Source organism: Erithacus rubecula (assembly GCF_903797595.1).
Source record: "Erithacus rubecula genome assembly, chromosome: 22".
Lineage (NCBI taxonomy): Eukaryota > Metazoa > Chordata > Aves > Passeriformes > Muscicapidae > Erithacus > Erithacus rubecula.
Window position 1 is genome coordinate 3,431,870 of NC_136674.1, and position 20,547 is coordinate 3,452,416.

At 38.9% G+C, this 20,547-nt stretch overlaps 1 protein-coding gene across 6 annotated transcripts in view; it reads left to right on the forward strand.

Annotated features, from left to right (window-relative positions):
• Positions 1 to 20,547, forward strand: part of NCOR1 (nuclear receptor corepressor 1) — a 55,883-nt gene that overhangs the window by 12,928 nt on the left and 22,408 nt on the right. For 4 of the 6 annotated variants that reach the window (XM_079325088.1, XM_079325089.1, XM_079325087.1 and 1 more), the window contains exons 2-16: positions 1,412 to 1,589; positions 2,820 to 2,956; positions 4,440 to 4,635; positions 5,591 to 5,773; positions 7,674 to 7,787; positions 8,997 to 9,053; positions 9,496 to 9,548; positions 10,272 to 10,338; positions 10,713 to 10,885; positions 12,757 to 12,847; positions 13,364 to 13,542; positions 13,987 to 14,041; positions 14,229 to 14,330; positions 18,563 to 18,693; positions 19,169 to 19,386. In XM_079325088.1, the coding sequence (XP_079181214.1) occupies positions 1,482 to 1,589; positions 2,820 to 2,956; positions 4,440 to 4,635; positions 5,591 to 5,773; positions 7,674 to 7,787; positions 8,997 to 9,053; positions 9,496 to 9,548; positions 10,272 to 10,338; positions 10,713 to 10,885; positions 12,757 to 12,847; positions 13,364 to 13,542; positions 13,987 to 14,041; positions 14,229 to 14,330; positions 18,563 to 18,693; positions 19,169 to 19,386 (1,864 nt within the window). In that variant the 5' untranslated portion in view covers positions 1,412 to 1,481. Of the gene's footprint in view, positions 1 to 1,411; positions 1,590 to 2,819; positions 2,957 to 4,439; positions 4,636 to 5,590; positions 5,774 to 7,673; positions 7,788 to 8,996; positions 9,054 to 9,495; positions 9,549 to 10,271; positions 10,339 to 10,712; positions 10,886 to 12,756; positions 12,848 to 13,363; positions 13,543 to 13,986; positions 14,042 to 14,228; positions 14,331 to 17,233; positions 17,486 to 18,562; positions 18,694 to 19,168; positions 19,387 to 20,547 lie in introns of those variants that run through there. The other 2 variants (XM_079325091.1, XM_079325092.1) reach the window with 2 other exon arrangements.

Below are 20,547 nucleotides of genomic sequence, written 5' to 3' on the forward strand. Positions count from 1 at the left end.
GATGTATAGCAACTATAAAGCACACTTCTACTGATGTGTAGTATTGCTTTGAAAGAGAAATTGTTGTCTTTTTCTTTGATTTTTCATAGCTGAAAATCAGGTTTAAGAGGTAAATGTAAATTTGTCTCATTATTCTGGAAGTCCAACATGTAAAACTTTGTTTGATGGAGAGTTAAGGAGGAAAAGTTTCCTGACCAGAACAGAAAAGATAAAATATATCAGATATACTTCAGGATCTGTTTGTATAGCTTGATCTTTGCTGAGCTGGTTTTGTCTGTTGACTGATAATGGAAAATGCAGTTCAGAAGTATAACTTTATAGGTGATGTCTGTGGATTAATGTGCTGTGAAATGTAGCCATTGAGGCAGAGATCAACAGTTCATTTGAAGGTCTGATATGTCTGCTGGGCTCTGGGCAACAGATGAAGAATTTGCTCCACCTCTGATAGAATTCTGGATTTAATACACAGGCGCCCAGGATTACATCTTTTGAGCTATCAGAAAAAAATATTTTCTGTTTAAAATGTATTTATGTCCCACTTTTTTGCTTAGAGCTGTAATTTACCTGCTCAAAACACAGATGGGGAAGCAGGGTTGAATCAGCTGGAACTCTACCCAGCCTCAGGCATGCTCAGACTTTGCTAGGGGACTTTTCTGGATTTCTGCAGTATTTAAAATCTCTCCCCAATCCGTTTGCAGTTCGGTGTTTGCTCTCCATCTGCAGCTGGAGAATGCAGAAGAGGCAGAGTAGTCATTGATTGTCAACTGAAAAGGATTGTTTTAAGGTTTTGTAGTATATTCAGTTTCTGGCATGCTGTAGGAGCCAAGCTACGCTGGCATTTGAAGCAGAGCTGGTTTTTTGCTTTGTGAGTGCCTTTTTTACTGACTGCTTGAGTTAAGCTGCTGTTGGATGCTGATGGCATTCAGGGCCTGACTAATGCCCTGGGATTTAGTGAACTGTAGGTGACACCGAGTGCAACCCTGAGACTACCTGGATCTGAAAGTCAGCAACAGTTCATGGCATCCAAAAACTTTGTACAAGAAACAAAAGTTAACTTTGTGCTAAGGAAATTGACTGTAAATGCAGAATCCGTCTATAGACTTATAACCTCTTTAAAATTTATTTAAAGTGACCTACTTTTCTTGTGAAATTCTAACTCGACTGGTAACTGGTAAAAGGATGTATTCCGACAATATAATCCTCAAATCTTTGTGTAGACAATGCTGACACGTCTCATTTTGAGCCCATTTAAGACCCGTTAACGTGTTTCAGACTGGAGTAACCTATTAAATAAATACATCAGGAAAAAGCTTTTACTGGTAATGGTTGTTTTGCTTAGGTGACTATGGCTGTAATGTATTGTGAGTACATCTGGTACTTCAGTGCTTATCAGCGATCTTTTTCCCTTTAGGCGGTTTCCTAGAAACATGATTGCTTGCTGGTCTTGATCTCACAGCTTTGTGGAGACTCCTTCCCTGATAATGTCAAGTTCAGGCTACCCTCCGAACCAAGGAGCTTTCAGCACGGAGCAGAGCCGGTACCCGCCCCACTCTGTGCAGTACACCTTCCCCAGCACCCGCCACCAGCAGGTAAGGGACAGCCCAGAGCCTGCCTGCAGCCAGGCTGCACTCCCAGGGCCTGCCGTGCCAAAAAAAGGGATTATTTCTGGTTTTTAAACTGAGGTAACACAAGTTGTTCGCATTTGAAAACACATCCGTGTGCCCTGCTGGGGAGAGCTGCTGCCAGTCTGCTTAGTTAAATACTCCTGGGGTGTCTTGAGTTTTACTTGCCCTTTATTAATATAAACGTCCTGGTTTTATCATTGGTTTCTCACGATTTGAATAAATTCAGTAGGGATTGTGTTCCTAAACTTCTGCTGCAGTATTGGGCTAGAATCTCTGTAAGTTAAATGTGGTACTAGTCAAAATTCTGTGCAAAAAAAACTTGTGTTACACTGATTTTTTTTCTGAAGTGCTGTACCAGTGCTGCTGAGTTCTGTTGGCCAGAATGGGAGCAAAAGATTTCTAAGGATATCCTACTTGTTCATTTCTGCCAAGCTTTTATTCTGCCATCCTGTGCTCTGTGTGTGGAGGACCAGCTGTTGGCTTTACAACAGTTCAGGTTTCCCTCATTTTAATGACATTCTCTCCTGCTGCACATACTGTGGATGTTTTCTTCTACTTCCATCTTAGCAAAAGGAAATTTAAAAACTGAAACTTTTTGGCTTGCTCTGTGTTTATTTTTAGATAATTTATGAAAACTGAATCCCATGGGTAATGATCTATTACATGTCTTGTAGAGCTTCTCTTCAGTTAGTGCCAGCTGCATGTAATTTTTAAAAGCAAGTGGTTGTTCACACAAAAATACAAATAAATGGTCTTGTACCTCACTTTGATTGTAAATTGTGTCAGTTGGAAGATGCATCTTGTGTGACTCTTAGTCCTGATTTATAGTGTCTCATATAAAAATGTCTTGAGGTGGTAACAAAAGAAATTGCCTCGAGGTTGCTCTCATTTTACCACTTTGCAGTTGGATGTGCAAGACTGATTTTAAAGGATATTTTTAAAAGGCTATTCATCTGCTTGCTGCTGACTCATCTGTGTTTTGTTAGAAGTTGCTAATAAATTAGGTGGAATTCCTAGTATAAATATTTAGTCTCTTTCAAGTTTATTTAAGTCTCGGAACTGCCATTCGCCAACATTTTTTGAGCTGGAGCAAGACTTCATGGATCTGCTGTTACTCTGTATTTAATACCTTTGGAAATGCTGCTGGTCACTGCATGCTCTTGTTCCTATTAACACCAGAGGTGTTCCCCTCAGGAATTTGCTGTTCCCGACTATCGCTCGTCTCACCTGGAAGTCAGTCAGGCCACGCAGCTCCTGCAGCAGCAGCAGCAGCAGCAGCAGCTCCGGCGCAGGCCCTCCCTGCTCTCCGAGTTCCACCCAGGCTCTGACAGGTGAGGAGGCTGAGCTGGAAGGTGTGAGCAGCAATCTCCTGCATGCAGCTGCTCTGGGGTTACCTGAGGACACACACAGAGTGGACAGCAGCAGTGGATCAGATGCTGGAGTTTACTTTCGGTTTGCCAATATCTCCCTTCCCAGTGACGCTGCGTGGGGGATGATGAGGGATGATCAATGTGCATCATCATTGTAGGTTCAAGAAGGTTTTCAGGCAATGTTTAGCATCCATTTGAAGAACATTGAATGTTCTCTGAACATCAGAGATTAAAAGCCCATTACAGATCAGAATGATATTTACTGGATTGTAGTAAGTTAGCAGGAAGGTATTTCTGTTTAGGGGAGAGATTGAAATATGATTTTATGCACTCAGTTCTTTAGTGTATTAGGCAGGCTGCTGGTGTACAGTCATAAGTAAGTGTTAGTGCTTGTAACAGCCTTTTTTTTTCTTGCACTCACTCCTTTTAAAAACCTTCTTTTGCCTTGGACTCTTAGTGAATATATCTGCTAGGAGCAACTTTATATGCAGGATTACTGCTGAAGGTTTATTTTGGCTATAACTGGCCGATCTGGTTCTGAACAAATACCCATGATGAATGTTATGTAAATACTGGTCTGGCTTAAAATCTCATTAGGATATTCCCAGAAATAACTTGATGATAGTGAAATCTGGGGCTTCCATATTGCCTTCATCTTGTGTCAGCAAAATGTCAGTAAGGCTCTGTTTTAATGCTGAGAATCACAGCAGCTTTTAGAGTTCTCAAAATTGAGTTTATAGCAGTAGTAAATCACACCCCCCCTAGACTGTAAATTTGTAAAAGCTTATTTGGTAGTTCTGGCAAACTGCAGGAAACTGCTGCTGTCATCTCTTCAGTGGCACTTCATAGGAAGATGTTGAAGCATATGAGGGTCTTTTATGGACATCCTGTGCACTGCACTGGGAACAGCAAGTGATAACTGTAGAGCATTTTCTGAGAAGGAGGAGTCTTTAAATGACTCATAGATTGAATCAATGACTGCTTCTGTCACAGAGTAGCATTTTAGTAGAGATCAAGTTCCAAACAGACTCATGGCTCATCTCAGGCGTTCTGTGTATATTTAAAAATTATTTGGCTGCAGAAATTCAATAATGGAGCTGTTGTGGCCATTTTCAGTGGAATATAGTACTGTGTTTTTCTCACGGATATTTGGTATGTTAATTTGGATCAGAGCTTTGATTTGAGCAATATCCTTCTAGCAGTGCTGACTTTTTTTTAAGGTTTTGTAATAATAAGAGTGCCTTTAATTTGAGATTCAAGTTCACTTTCTCTTCTCCAATGGATTTTAGCCATTGTATTTTTGAAGTTTATACTTAAAAACATTTATCTTCTTTACTGTTTAGAAGGAGCGTCACCAAATTACATCTCCTTTAAAATTGAGAAGCATTGAGGATTTTTCTCATATCAAAAATGTCTCTTTTAACAATTTATCTCTTCTGTATAGGCCTCAGGAAAGGAGAACTGGATATGAACAGCAATTTCATCCAGGTCCATCTCAGACAGATCATGATTCACTGGAATCTAAGCGACCACGTCTTGAGCAAGTGTCTGATTCCCATTTCCAGCGTGTCAGTGCAGCCACTGTCTTGCCTTTAGTGCATCCTCTGCAGGAAGGGTTGAGATCTGCAGATATTAAGAAGGTAAAGCCATTTGCTGTTACAGTGCTGAAGGCCTGACTTGCTGTGTTGCAGTGAGCTAATGGACTTTTTTCTGTTAGGTAATTTTTTTGTTTGTTTAGGTTTTTTCTTTAATCCCAAAAATTTACTTTTACACATTATGAGAAGCTGTGATCATGAGTCAGTGTTACTCTTTTACACAGTCTGACTCAAACACAGTAAATAGACTGGAATTCTGAGTTGCCACTACTCTCTTAAGTCACTCAAACCTCAGTTGTAAAATGATTGTAGCATAGTGCATGAAATATTTCTGCATTTCAACTGAAAGCTGCTGGCAAATGCATGCAAGTCCGTTTTTTCCTGTAATTAACATTAGGAATGAATAGTCAAAGTACTTCTTTCCACCCCCTTTTCCTTTTTAAGCATTTGAAATGAATCTGCTTATTTACATAACACTAATTATACTTGTCACTGTTTCATTTTGGCTAAATCTAAGACAATCTAGTTTGGGGTGAGTATTTCCTATTTTAGCTGTTGTATATTAGAGCTGAATTCAAGGGAACTTCACATTCGTAACCACAACTAACTCTAGATGTGTTTTATCAGGCTGGTCATGATTATCTTCAAGAATATCCTCCTCAGTATAGGTGCAGAGTATGGAGGAGTGGCTCTCAAGTAACCCTTCCTTTAAAAATAAAAGTTACTCTTTACATTTATGAAGATGTATTTTAAAAGGAAGGCATTTGGGTCTTATTTTGCTTTCAAGGTAAATATTGCAGTATGGTATTTTTAAAAATGAAACTTGGGAATTACACTATCATGTAAGATTTAAAATATTATGAAAACTTTCATTGACTTCTCAACAGAGATACAGATAACTGGAAATCATTGTTAATTCCTGGGTGTTTGGTTATTGATCATTCCAAGTTATGACTGATTTCCTCTCTTTTCCTCTTCCCCATCTCTGTCCCCATGGAAGGACCCAGCTTTTGGAGGAAAGCATGAGGGACCATCTTCTCCAATTTCTGGTCAACCTTGTGGGGAGGACCAAAATGCTTCACCTTCCAAGCTGTCAAAGGAAGAATTGATACAGAGCATGGACCGCGTAGATCGCGAAATTGCGAAAGTGGAACAGCAAATCCTGAAACTGAAGAAAAAGCAAGTAAGCACAGCAGGCACTGCTCTTGTTTTCTGCCAGTGAAAGAGGTGTGGATAAACCTTATTTGGTGATGGTGAAATTTTTTGGTTAATGAATCAGATGCAGAATTTGAAAAGGAAAGTTTATGTGTATGATTTTATTTTAAATGAGTTGGACATCATGCAGTTTTAAACATTTTTGAAAGCAGGAGAAAGCCACATAGGAGCAGCAGCAGTAGATGGGTTTATATTTGAAACTGCTGTGAAACAAGGGCACTGTGACTGTAATTTCAGCTTCAGAGCTGCCTGCTGGTTGAGGGGAAGATCATCTTTCTTCTTTCATAGTCTGTGCAAGAGGAGAATCCCTTGCATGCATCTCCAAAACCAGAGCTTGTATAAAAGTCCCTGGATCATCTGCTCTCCCAGGGGTGAGAGATCCTAACATCTGGAGCTAAGGTCAGCCTTGGGGAAAAGTGAAGTAGGAGGGATGTGAATAAATTCAGAGAGCAGGGAAATTAAGGAGGAAATATCACTTGGTTTTTTTTGTATGGTCCTGGCTATGCTTTGCATCAGAGCACTGCACTTCAGCCACTGGAAGCAAAGGAAGTGTTTGCTGGCAGAAGCTGTTGCTTTCCCAGTAGCTGTTGTGGCCAAGTAAACCCACCCTTCAATCGAGGCATCTGTTAGTCATTGACAAAAACAAAGTCCTTGTTTCCTTTTCTTTTTCTGACTTTCAAAGATCCAGATAGAAAAAGTGCCAGCTTCACTCTTTTTCAGTTGGAACTCTGGAGGAAATGAGAGTTACACTGTAGGATTTGTTAACTTGTAGGTCCAGGATAACAACTTTCAGGAGCTGTGTGTTTTTATGGTCTGGAAGCATTTAATTATGTCTGAATTTTAATGACCTGTAAAGTGACCTCCAGCAGAAAAACAAAAAAGGCTGTCACTGAGTACCTGTTTGTGTGTTAATGATACTTATCTCTTTGTGCACTTTTCCACAAAATCAGCAAGTGCTGTGCAACTCATCTATGAAGGGTCATTTGTAAACATTTGTCTGTGATTTGACTTAAAAAAAAAAACTACAAAGTTGATGTTTAAATAACTGAGCCCACGTCTTTAAGCATTCTGCTAAAATTTTAGGGAATTCTTGCACAGCAATGTAGCACACAGCAATTCTAGTCAGGACTGTAAGGCAGGATGAATCCCTGGTGTCAGAAGTTCTTTGCTGTATGTTTGTGGCAGGCATGAGTGAAGGATATTTTAAAAATTAAGATGTCACTGGACCAGATTTATTTGATGTGAAAGTAAATCACAGCAGTGTAGTAGCTAGGAAGGATTACAGGGTGGTTTTGGTTTGATTTTTTTTTTTTTTTCACGCTTGGTATTTTATTTTGCTTGTTTGGTATTGTAACAGTCTTGGAACTCTGATGCATGTTGAGTGGTTTAATTTTGCTGTGAAGTACCTTTAGAATGATGTTCTCTGTGGAGTGTTAGGAGGACTTTTGTACCTTTTGAAACCATAAGACAGCAGTAATGATGACACTTGAACATGTACAATGCAGAAAGGCAGCTCTGTGGTTTATTTTCACTGGGAGAAGGCAGCTCTGATAAAACTGTTCTCCAAAGTTTATACTTTTGTTTAAAGTTAAATAATGTTAAATTACAAAGTGAAAGTGGCTTTAGCTATCATGCTGAAACCTGTTTCAAGGCAGGTGAGTCTTATAAACAGGAAATTTGAGTTACCAATAATACAAAAAATAGTCTTGTTATTGTCCCTGTGGGGATTAAAACCATTTCATTCATTCCTCACATTGCAAAGCGAAAGAAGAGGCAGTGCTGACTGCTCAGCTGCGTATTTTATCTCTGGTGACTAATTACTGGTGGGGGGAACATGGATGGCTGATTTTCTTTCTTTGGTCTCTTAGCAACAACTTGAAGAAGAAGCTGCCAAGCCTCCCGAGCCAGAGAGGCCGGTGTCCCCTCCTCCCGTGGAGCAGAAGCACCGCAGCATCGTGCAGATCATTTACGATGAGAACCGGGTGAGTGTCCTGCTCCTCACCCTGGGGCTCTCCCTGCCTCTCTGCTGACACTCATTACCTCTTCTTTTACTTCCATGAGGCAAATTTTTTCTGTTTTGCTGATTTTCCCACTCCTCTTTTGCTGTTCATTTGCTTTAAATGAAAGGTATTTTTATGACATTTTGATTCTCGATCATGGGAGTCTTCCTTCTATCCTGTAAGCACTCTGAGCTGTGGGCCTCATGCTTAGACTCTTGTACTGAGATATATGAATTATAAATATGTAAAAACACACACATATATATCCTTTTAAGTGTGTGATATGAAAAATGCCTCAGAAATTCATCTTGAATTCCCTGTTCCTCACATGAGCTGACAAACTTGGCTGAAGACTCTACTTTCAAATGAGCTGAAGAGAAAAAACTGCATATCTTTTAGGATTTTGTGCCTTCTTTATAAACTCTGTCACTTAAGATTTGGATAAATGAACAGATATGAAGTAGTAATATATTGGTGAATTATGAGCTTGTGTTGTTTAAGTGGTGAGGAAAGTTCAGGAGCTCAGTAACATCGCCAACAGTAACAGCAAAAATGCTTCCTGCCTTTTTTTCCCATGATAGTTTGAGGTTAGAGAGTCAGATATCTGGGGGGTTTGAAAGTATTGTGATCTTTTGTGAGTGATATATGTTTGTTTAATTTCCCAATTTTATTCTGTAGTTTAGAGGAGCAGCTAACTTCTATTGCAACCGTGTCCCAAGCATTCCATGCAAGGAGGGGTCAGAATTATTTTGTAGTCTTCACTTAGTGTGAATGAAGGACCTTTGACACACTTTGTGTGTTTATGTACACATGGATTCACACTCCCAGATTTGGCAATTGGAGAATTTTGGTCTCTTAATTCCATTTTTCAAAGCTAATTATGCTTTATTTTACTGGACACCTTTCTTCCTCTTTATAATTCTTTACTATGAAATGCATGGGTTTTTTTTAACTGCAGAGGTCAGTTTCTGCTTTTATGCTCTATCAGCTTCCAGACTTGGAGATCAGAGTCACTACCACACAATTCAAGTACAGGTTTCTTTATTTGCTGAGGCAACATTGCAGAAGTAGGTTAAGAAGGATCTCATGTGGTCAGGCAGGGGTTTAACAGAGACCATAGAGTTGAGATCCACATTTCATATGAACTTCAGAGGATTTACTCAGACTGTACCAAAAAAATCTTGTTTGCAGAAAAAAGCAGAAGAAGCTCACAAGATTTTTGAAGGCCTTGGTCCAAAAGTTGAATTGGTAAGTTGTAGAATTTTGGATTTTTTCTTTTGTACTGTTTTCTGTGTTGCCAGTTGCTCTATTTCTGTTGTCCTGGACAGCTGTAATTCTGTGATTATGTGTAGAAAAAATGTGTGTCTAAATGCACTGGTGAGTTGGAGCTTGAGTGAGTTCATTTGCCATGTAAGTGTGATTTTTAAAACAGATTTTAATCTATTTGAGAGAGCAGTTTGAAGTATGAAGAAATGAAGTACTGTTATATACATAAGTAGTAATAATCTAATTTTAAGTAATGAAATCTGTGCTTTGTGCTGAATATCTTGCAGTCCCTTCAGCTCTGCTGCATCTCAGATTGAGTGCACTATCCTCAGAATACTAAAATATTGTTAAATGTGTTGCATACACATTTAAAGTTCCAGGCATTGCAAAGTGCTAAGTGTTCCTTTCTCATCCCAAATTGCAGCCACTTTACAACCAACCCTCAGACACCAAGGTCTACCATGAAAACATCAAAACGTGAGTGTTTCATACCCTCTCATTGTCCCATTCAGGGCATCTGGACTTAAACAATCCCTCACATTTTTCACTGCTGTCATCTCCAAATAGGATGTGGGAGTTTTAACCATAAGTAAAAGCTTCTGAAAACTTTCTGATTTCTTTGCTGTAAAACAGTTCTGCAAGATGTGCATTATATGTGCTGAAGGCAGAGGGAAGCCCTGGCTTTCCATCTTCATTTAAAGACAAAAATAAACAACAAAATTTAAGTTGGCTGTCCTTTAAAAACTTCTCTTAAAAAAAGTAATTCTTGTGCCACTCCATTGAATAGATTTGTATAGCAATTCCAAAGTACTTATTTCTTGAATAATACATTGGAAAACTTATTTTTAGGGCTGAATTGCAAAGACTTTTTTCCCATAAAAGCATAATAGCTTTAATCAATTTTTTTCATTTTAGCATATTATCTCTCTTGTGGTAAAGCAGAGCACCTGCCTTGAAATTGGAACCTTTTGTGTCTCAATTGCTTGTTCCAGACATCTTCAAGAATCTCCTCTCTGAAAAAATACAGTATTAGGTGATTTAGGTAGCTTAACTTCATTAGGAATTTTGCCTATTTTTTACCCTGAAACTCTTATACATAATGAGGATCTGGCATCTAGAATTGAGATGGGTTTTGTTGAGTAGTTTTGAAGTGCTCAATTCTTATATACTTCACTTTTTCCCCCTAATTTTGTTTTCCAGAAACCAGGTGATGAGGAAAAAGCTGATCCTATTCTTTAAAAGAAGGAACCATGCAAGAAAACAACGGGTAAGATTTTCTAAAAGGAACATGGGGTTGGTTTTCTGTCTGGACCCTTGTCTTGCATTTCCAAATATATTCATTGGAAAAATAAGATATTAGGCTAAAACAAGTGTTGGATATTTCTGGAAGCAGTAATGGCAATTACCAAATACCACTAGGATGTGTAAAGCAAAATAAGAGTGTATAATATTCAAAAATCTACATTTTTGTATCACTTCCTCACCTTTTTTGTGGTGGAAATTTGGTTTAAGTCATCTTTAACATGGAAGGGACTAGAGCAGGAAAAATCTTGGAAAACATTCCGGGAGCCTGCCCATATGACATGTACTGATCACTTGGTGTATTTTGCTTAATTCAAAGTTTACTTTTGGAATTTACAGGAGCAAAAAATCTGTCAACGTTATGATCAGCTGATGGAGGCATGGGAGAAGAAAGTAGACAGGATAGAAAATAACCCACGCAGGAAAGCCAAGGAGAGCAAAACTCGGGAGTACTATGAGAAACAATTCCCAGAAATCCGGAAACAGAGAGAGCAGCAAGAAAGATTCCAAAGGTATTGCTGGAGATGTGAAATATTCCTGCAAAACATCTCTTCAGTCTTCAGTTTTAAAATTATTTATAATAAAATCAGTTCATTTTAATGATTAAGTTTTACGTTCATCACTTTATTGCTTAAAAAAGAATATTAATGTGTCAGAGAGGATAAAGTGAAATGTTCTTCCCTTTGTTCACTGTGTTTCCATGGCATTGAGCTCAAGTTTCACTTCCCCTCCTAAGGATCTCCATGACTTTATCTGTCCACTGTCACATATGTCCCTTTGCTGTCCCTCCCAGCAGTGCCAGCCTCATCCCTTGGTGCCCTCTCAGCTGCTCTGGTGATGTCCACAGGGCTCCTTTCCCATGTCCCATTTCAGATCTGCTGCCAAACCCCATATTTTCCAAAAGGAACACAAGAAAAGGGCCAATTAGCAAAGGCTGCTTAGGCTGTGGTTAAGCTGTGAGTTAAGCTGCTCAAAAAGGGGTTTGTGGAGTTCTGATGACAATTGGAACATCAGCTTCCCATAAACCTGTTCATTTTGGGCACCCACCTTAATTTACACTGGTATTTTTCTGTCACTGTCTGTTTCTGTTACTCCTGTGTTTCATGATCCTGTATTCATTAGCCCCCACACTCAAAAACCAGTTATCTTCTTAATTAACAATTCGACTGATCTTTTGTTGTACTTGCCAGGTAATATTATTCCAGACGTTTTTGCATTTTAAAATATTCAAGGTGCAGCAATTAAGGCCCTATTATTTAATTTTAATCTATCAGACATTTGTTAGATGGAAACTACAAGGAATCTTAAAAGGAATTAAGTGTAGTTCACTTGAGAGTTCACCTTGCAGTACTGTAGGTAGAGAGATAGGATTTAAATTAGAATTAGGTCAAGTTTGATTCAGTTGTGTTGAAATCTGTTTATCTCATGTTCAAAATCATTTCAATACACCTTGGAGAGTTCCAGCCCCATAAAGATTTAATCTCATCTCTTGTAACCATCTGTCTTCATCACCTTTTTGTCATAAAACATGGGGAAAGCAGAGACTTTGCAATACACTGTGAAGGCTGCAAGATTTTGGAGAATCAAGAAAAGAAGAAAGTAAACTGTTAGAATGGGAACAGCACTCATACATAAGAAATTTCACTTTAATGACTTGGGAAGGGATCATCTCTTTACATTATATTTATATACTTTAAAATAGCTGGGCTCTAATATTATGGCCATGTAAATACTAAGGGATTTTTTTCCTCAGATTTTGTGCAAATGGATGAATTCAGTAAGATCTTTGAAGTATTTTGTCTCTTCATTTAGTAGGTGATTTTTATCTCTGAAATGCTTTCTTGACCCACATGCTGTAATATATTATTATGATGTTCCTAAAGGTAAAGATCACAGGCTGAAAAATTCCAAATTACAGCTCTTCCCATCAATTCAAAAGTGGAAAAATCTTCTTTTGTTGTTACAATTCTCTGTGCTGTATTAGTAACTTGACCAAATTGATAAAAGGCAAATTTAGTGTGATTTTCTTAAAAATAAAAAAAAGAAAGCTCTTTCAAGTTGTACTAATTAAGGGGATAATTTCTGTGCCACTGATGAACATTTCTCATGCTCAGCAGCAGCAAATTCATTTATCTGAAGCACCTACTTTGCAGTGGAACTGGTAGTAACACTTTTTTGTGCCCTTTCTGCTGAGCTTTGCAAACTCACTGTAAAACCAAGCAGGACATGACAGACTTTGTGCTCTGACTCTCCTGAAGAAAGACCAGTCCTAACTGATTTGAGAGATTATAAGGAATTTTGAAGGTTGTTGTGGTGTACAAAACCTGCAGATAGAGCTGATTTCCACTTTATCCTTTTTCTTTCTGTTTTCCTCTCATTTCAGAGTTGGCCAAAGAGGGGCTGGCCTTTCAGCAACCATTGCTAGAAGTGAGCACGAGATTTCAGAAATCATCGATGGACTCTCTGAGCAGGAGGTGAGGCTGCAGGCTGTGCTTTGCTGTGGAAGCACAGTCAATAAATACCTTTTCACTTCTAGTAAAAGGTGTCTTGGAGTGGGTTTGTTTCATTGATAAGAGAAAGCTCTTCTCTCTTTAAGAGAATCTGGGTGAAGTGTGGCTTGAAGCAGATCTTACAAACACTTTTTTTTTTGAGGGTTTTGCTTCCTAATTGTATCTGCCCTAGATTTTCCTCATGTGGCTGTTCACTGCAGGCTTGCTGCAACCTAGTTTTTTTACAGCTGTAACAAACATGTGAAAACTCTTCCTTTTCTCAAAGCCTCCATCATTTTGGTGTTTCATCAGTTGCAACACCACTTCCTTTAGCTGCCCATAAGTGTTCACTGCAATAGTGACAACTTCTGCAAGAATTGTGTACAAAAAGAAATTCCCAGCTAACTGTGAATGTGGAGCTTTAAGAGCTGTTTAATTCAAGAGCTATAAACATCAGTAGCAGCATTTTGAGTGTTCTTTGCTTTGTCTCCTGTCCTGCAGAATAACGAGAAGCAGATGAGGCAGCTCTCTGTCATCCCTCCCATGATGTTCGATGCAGAGCAGAGAAGGGTGAAGTTCATCAACATGAATGGGCTGATGGAGGATCCCATGAAAGTTTATAAAGACAGGCAGTTCATGAATGTCTGGACAGACCATGAGAAGGAGATTTTTAAGGAAAAGTAATGGTCTTTCCTATCTTTTTATTGCATTGAAATGACCAATGTGAAATGCCCATGCCCATTAAGCTAAATCAGAAATGCTGAAGTTTTTGTGCAATAATATTTGATAATGTTCTTAGCTAGCTGTAATAAATATTGCAGAAGTTTTAGGCTTATTTTTCATCTGAGTGTGCTCACATGCATTTAGTCCTTAAATACAAGATTTTCTCAGAAGAGCTTTAGTTCTGTGCTAGGATTAAAATGAGAAGTGTAGCTATGGAATTTCATTTTATCATTTTAAGTGCTCAGTTCTAAATTTGCACAGTCTGAAAACTGGGCTTTTTAGGCTAATTTCACTTGTGTAAATGAAGGGCTTGCTTATGAAACAGACTGTTTGGAAAATTATTTTGCTTGTTTGATTGTGGATTATGTTGTTAAACTGAAATAATTTCTGATTTGTAAAAGGTTTGTCCAGCATCCCAAGAACTTTGGTCTCATTGCTTCCTACTTGGAACGAAAGGTAAGACATTTTTTAATATAAATAGAGCTGAGGGTGGGTTCCCTAACTTTCCAATATAATAATAAATAGAAGCTTTTTTATTTTAGTCTGAGGGGCTGAATAGTTTTAGTGTTTAGAGAAACTAAAAACTCAAATCATATCTTTTCATTAGGAGTAAACCCTACTTTTTCCTGCTTTTTCACTTTAGAATGTTCCTGACTGTGTATTATATTATTATTTGACCAAGAAAAATGAAAATTATAAAGCCCTTGTGCGGAGGAATTATGGCAAACGCAGAGGAAGAAACCAGGTATGTGGAATTTATTCATCACTTGGGAATTGTTATTTTATTGCTTCATATTTACAACTGTTTCATTATCTGAGATAGCAATGTATTATAGGCATGGGGAAATAATTATTTTTCCTTTATTGTATTGTTGCCCTTTTAAAATTTAAGTGATCCCAACCTCAAGGGTGTTGTTGGTTAGTTTGGTTTTAATTCTCTGAAATATCTTCTTCCTTTGCACGTTTCTTACTTGTTTTAATATGAAAATTCATTTTCTTTGAGGACACTGCCACAGATATTGAGGTTGAATCCATCATTAAATCCTATGTTGGAGCCAAGAGAAATTAGGTTTAGCATGTGACTTGCAGTGGAAAATATATAATCAGTTCATAATGTCAGTGTTTGTCAAAAAGTAGAAATTAATAGTGGTCTTTATTTGGTGGTCAGGCTTAAAGTCAAACTGGAACTTCAGAGCCAGAAGAAAGAGACCAATTTAATGCATGTGAATAAAAAATCCTGCTGATTCAGGAAGTGTTCCTTTGGAAGTCTTCAGAGAGAAACAGAACAGCATTTTATAAATACATGTGCTGGATTACCAGGGTTAATATGGGTATTGGACACTGAAACTTTGGGACTGCACAAATCTGCTCTGCAAACCAGTGAATGCAGTAAATATTGCATTGAAATACACAAATACTGAATGTTTTCTAGGAGTCCCAGTAAATGTATATTTTTAACATAAAATTGCTGCAAACAGCTTCAACTGAGGAGTGGATCCTGTTCAGTAGAAACAGCCATGGGGTTGTGCTTCTGTGGTGCTGTTGTACTTAAACCTTTGGCATTATGGGCTGGTGTTCTACCAGGAGAGTCCTGTCATGGGAGAGCACCTTGTCTGTACCCCAGAAATGATGGATTGCATTGTCATTGTGCACAGGATTTCACAGAGCTTCTGCTCTGATGGGAGAAATTACTGGAAATAACCTGTATTTTGCCAGGACTTCTGTTAGAATTTCTAAGCCTAATAATCCATTTTAATAGGAAGAGTTATTGTTGTTGGAGTAGTGACTGGGGAAGGATTGCAGTTAAAGTCTGGATGTGTGGCAAATGAAAAGAGGATGGAAATAAACAGGATTATCCAAATGGACACTTAACAGAGGTAGTGCTGCCATTGGAGTGGCTCAGTTCCTTGTGTCATTGTGAAATGAGGTTGGTGTGATCATGGGAAGTGTCACATGTTAAGGGGTGTCTTCTGGGTGCTGCTCTAAAGGGTGAGGAGACAGAATTGGCTCAGCTGTAGTGCAGTGGAACTGGAGATTTTGAAATATTTAGGAAGTCATTACTGTAATTTAAATGCCTTTTCCACATTGTTAAACTTCAGACTATTGGAACTGTTAGAATTCAAAATTTGGATGGACTTTCCTATCCATAAATGGTTGCTTTCCTTGGATAATGTATATAGAACAGAAAGATTTTAATTCCAGCTTTAGACACAAGGGCATGGATTTGCTTGGTGAACTCAGCTCAAGGTGCTCTGCCTGACTTTGTGACTGCTCCTGTGAGTGCTGATTTATATGTGAGTAACTGAATACATCAGTTGGAACACTGAGAGTTTGTTCAGCTCAGATTACTTGCTCTTGGAACTGTAGCAGAGTTGTACTCTGTAATTGCAGGTTGTTGATCCACTTTGAGTGTTACAGCAGATCCCTAAACTTTGGGCAACTGCTGGCCAGGCTTAATGTGTGCTCTGTGAAGATGCAACCAAGTGCCAGGTTTTTAGCTCTGGAGAGGACTGAGCTGGACTTGCCAACTCAAGGAAATACTCTCAACACCCTAAAAGGGAAAATTTACCACTTCTGGAAGTTTAAATTCAGAAGTATTGCATTTAGCATGTTAATAGTAAAGAACTACGTGGTGCCAAAAATCATATTTGTATTTATAATTTTATTAGTGATTAATTAACAACATCTATAACAGCTAGTAAAAAAGAACTTGAGAGGGTTGAACTGCCTGGCTTGCCAGTACTTTTATCTTAGGGTTGCAGAAAGCAGCTCACCCCCTTCCCCCTCCCATGCCCCAGCTTTGTTTGAAGCTGATATTTTTCATATCTCTCAGTAGCAACTTGAAACTTTCTTATGATTAGCAAACATAAGTCATGTAAGATTTATGGGGTGCTCCAGGATGGGCTTAGGCCAATAACAGGTGCTTCAGCTTAAATTCTTAATAGTTCATATATTTTTGTAAATTAGAAGACAAGCAAGTGGAATATTGCAGTGGAGGAGATATTAATCATGGTAAGGACATTGAAGTCCTTCAGAGAATGCAGTGAGCACAGCTTGGCTCAGGTTTCAGTGTGGGGGCTTCCACTTAAGAAAAACTGAGTGCTGGATCAAGGATGTGAAGAGATGGAAGGCTAATAAAATTCTGATGTGTGTTTATCCTCAAATAAGTCTAGAAAGGGCTTTTTATAAAATGCTGCCTAAACTGTTCCAGAGTGTCACAAAGGCAACTGAACAAATGTGTCTTAAATCAAAGCTTGTCAAATGTAGAGCAAGATTTAACATAGAAGTGAGAGAAAACCATGGGTGCATGGTGTTTTAACTTCCCTATCCCTGGAAGTGTTCAGGACAGGGCTTGGAGCAGCCTGGTGAGGGGGAGATATCTCTGCCTATGGCTGGGGGTTTGGACTTGGATGGTCTTTAAAATCCCTTCAAACCCAAACCATCTTGTAATTCTATGATTAGACAGAATTCCTCAAATAACTCATTGAAAGGAAGTTTCTTTAGGTGAAGTTTTAAATGAATTTGGTGGCCAAGCAGTGGTCAGTGTCCCTGCAGTGTGTGTGGCTGGAGGCTGTGGCCAGCAGCAGGTGGGAGGCCAGTGATGTGAGCAGACAGAAATTCTGTGTGTGACGGGGATCACCTCTGGTGACTCCGGGGAGATTAGAAGGTGCTGTGTGAGAGGGGCAGCACTGCTGCAGGCAGCTTAAGTGGCAGAATGACACCATTTCCTGGAATAAACACGTTGCTGGGTCAGGCAGCCTCTGCTGAGGAGCTCTGTGATGTTGCTGCTGGGGTGGGTTTTGTCCTTTTGAGGCCCATCCCCTTGTGTGGACAGTAAAAGTTTCCATCAGCAGATGAATGTGCAGGAACGTCGCTGACCGAGGCTTCGACTCCTTTAAGGTTTGTGTTTGTGCATTGATTATGCAGCTTAAATAAAGTTACTGGGTAACAGGCAAATAGGTGATGTCAAGTTGGCCTGGTAAGAGCAGGATTTTCAACAATTGTTTTCTAAATAGATTAGATGTAAAATAATTGTCTTAGGATTTTTTTAAATGCAGTTTTAATTCCTTGTTTTCAGGTCAGTGTATCTAGCAAGGTGGAAGTAATATATCTTAGCATGTCTCTGACATCTTGTTTAAAGGAAGTCATTGCATAGTCAATAACCAGCACCTTAATTGCTAATAATTTGCAGCAAGATGATGGGGGTTAGCATTTAGGGTTTCTGCTCCAGTTCACTTTATTAAAATGTCAAAACCAAGTCAATTTGTGACTATTTCCAGCCTCAGTTCAGTTAGTGAAACAGTGACACCTGCTGCTGCACTCACAGGGAGGTTGTTTCCTCTGTGAAAAAGAAAATCCTCTTTTGAGGAATTTTTCAGTAGTTTGTCAAACCTGAGTTGATCAAGTGCTAGAATAGCAATCTTGTAATTCTCTGTCCTTGTCTTGTTGTTCTCTGTCCTCGTGTTTCCATGAATTGCCAGATGTACTCTGGGTGTCTGTTTGAGACAAGCACAGTGTTTACCATGCTTATAAAACTGTCATCTCAGCAGAGAAAAGAGGTTTTTGTTGGTTATTTAAATAATTCTCTCTGTAAACTCTCTGGAAATATGTCTAAAATTCCCACACCCATTTTTTTTAAGTATTTCTTAAGTACTAGTGACAGTTTTGAGAAAGTGACTTGGAGTTGCTGATAACTTTCATGCTACAAAACCTTCTGCTCCCCAGTTGAAAGATCATGTTTCACTATAAAATGCACAAAGTTAAAAATAAAATTTGAGAGGAGCAGCACCCTCACTACATGGATCAGACCTCCCTAAGCACTTTCAGAGTTATTCTGTTCTTATGCTGACCACTGTGCAGTGCCTGTAACTTAAGATATTATCAAGTGAGAAGTAAATCAGTTTTTGTGCTGCTCTGAGGACAAGATGCTGCACCATTGTGTGATCAAGTTATCCTCTAAATCCTATTTCATTTCAGCAACAGATTGCTCGTCCTTCTCAAGAAGAAAAGGTAGAAGAAAAGGTAGAAGAGGAAAAATCAGACAAATCAGAAAAAAAAGAGGAGGAAAAGAAAGATGAGGAGGAGAAGGATGAGAAGGAGGAATCTAAGTAAGTGTGTATATGCCAAAATGCATGAATTCACCCTAGATTGCAGGTTTTGACATAGATCAGAACAGGATTTGCATTAGCCTGACAGTGAAATCTGGACTGAAAACTGTTTCTTTTGTGTATGAAACAATTTTCTTTGGACATACAAATTTGTTTTGCTGAGCTAATCAGATCAGTGGAAGAAGTAATGGGATTATTATTTTGCACATGTAATAATTTTCATATTTTATTTGTTTGGGCTTTTCTCATATGCTCTATCAGACATGGTGCATTCATATTTTCTTTGAAGTTGACAAAATCATGTATCTGTCTGGAAGTTGTGGGCAATAACTGAATTTTGTTTCACTAAAGGCATCTTTTGAGTTCATGGAGTTTCCTTTGTGGAGTTTGGGGTTTTTTTATCCGTTAATATTCAGGAATATCTGCTGACAGTGGCTCTCTGAATGTGACTGAATTATATTTTACCTATTCCCAGAGAGAATACCAAAGAAAAGGACAAAACTGAAGTTGCACCAGAGGAAACAGAGGAAAGGGAGCAGGCAGCTCCTCGGGGCCGAAAAACTGCGAACAGCCAAGGTCGGCGTAAGGGCAGAATCACCAGATCAATGACAAATGAAGCTGCACAAGCAAATGCTGCTGCAGCTGCAGCCACTGAAGAGCCACCACCACCTCTGCCACCCCCACCAGAACCTTGTGAGTAGCACTTACAGCACTCCCAGGGACCCAGCTGCTCGTGGGCTCCTCACTGACACCAGGCTCTTTCCAGGCATGCAGTGCACTCCTGTTTTCCTGTGTAATATTCCAGCTTTATTCTTAGCCTTGCTTATAATTTTGTGGCTGTGTTAAACTTCAAAAGTGTAAATTAATGAATGGTGCATGTGCAATCAGCTGTTAGAATTATGTGAGGGGAGAAAAGGCAGTTCAGCCTTTGTGATAACACCTTTTCTGCCTGTGCAGGTTCATGATGGGTCTGCAGAGATCCAGGTGCCTGTGACACAGATTCACTTACAGGCTGCAGCTCACAGAGGATGCTGTTAAATAATTGGCCTGATATTTGAGTACTTCAGCAAGTTTCATAAGCTGAAATAGATCTTGGCAAGGTGTTGTTTCTGCATTAGATGGCAAGAGGCTTTTTGTTACTTTCCTGGCTGGTGTAGTTAAAAAAAACAACACAGTCTCTGAGTATATTTTGGAAAAGGCTGACCTAATTTGTGTTGATGGAGAAATACCAGAATATCTTGTGGCTGGTAAATAATTATCCAGGATGGCAGGGCAGGTTGTGGGTTTTTTTTTCTTGCAGTGCTCTGCTGTGGCAGAATTTGTTACTCAGATATTCTGTCTATAAAGAACAGAGTAAATGTGCACATCAGTTCTTGTATAACTGTAAACAACAGGGATAGTGAGAAACATTCTTGCTGCATTGATACAGTGGGGTTTTATAAGCAATAGTGGGTTTTGCTTTTGTTTTGCTTTGCTTTATTTTTAAACCATTTTGCAGGGTTTTCTGAAAAATCCAAAATAGTTTTTGGATCAGATACTTTATAGTGTCTTTTGTGGTTTGTTGCAGGGTCTTTGTTACATGCTGTGTGTAATGGCAGATTTCATGGGAAGGAAATGGAGGCTGGTGCAGCTCAGTGCTGTTCAGAAATTTAAACAGGATGATACAAAATCCAGAGGAGTGAATGAAAAGTGCTTTGCAGTGAATCATACTTAGTTTTCTGCTTGCTTTTACTTACTGGGGTTTTTTGTTTTCTTTTTTTTTTTGTCCATTTATCCAGTTGGAGACTCAGTTGATACAGGAACAGTTGATTTCTTGACTCCCACAATAAATAGCCATTCCAGCAGTGAGACAGC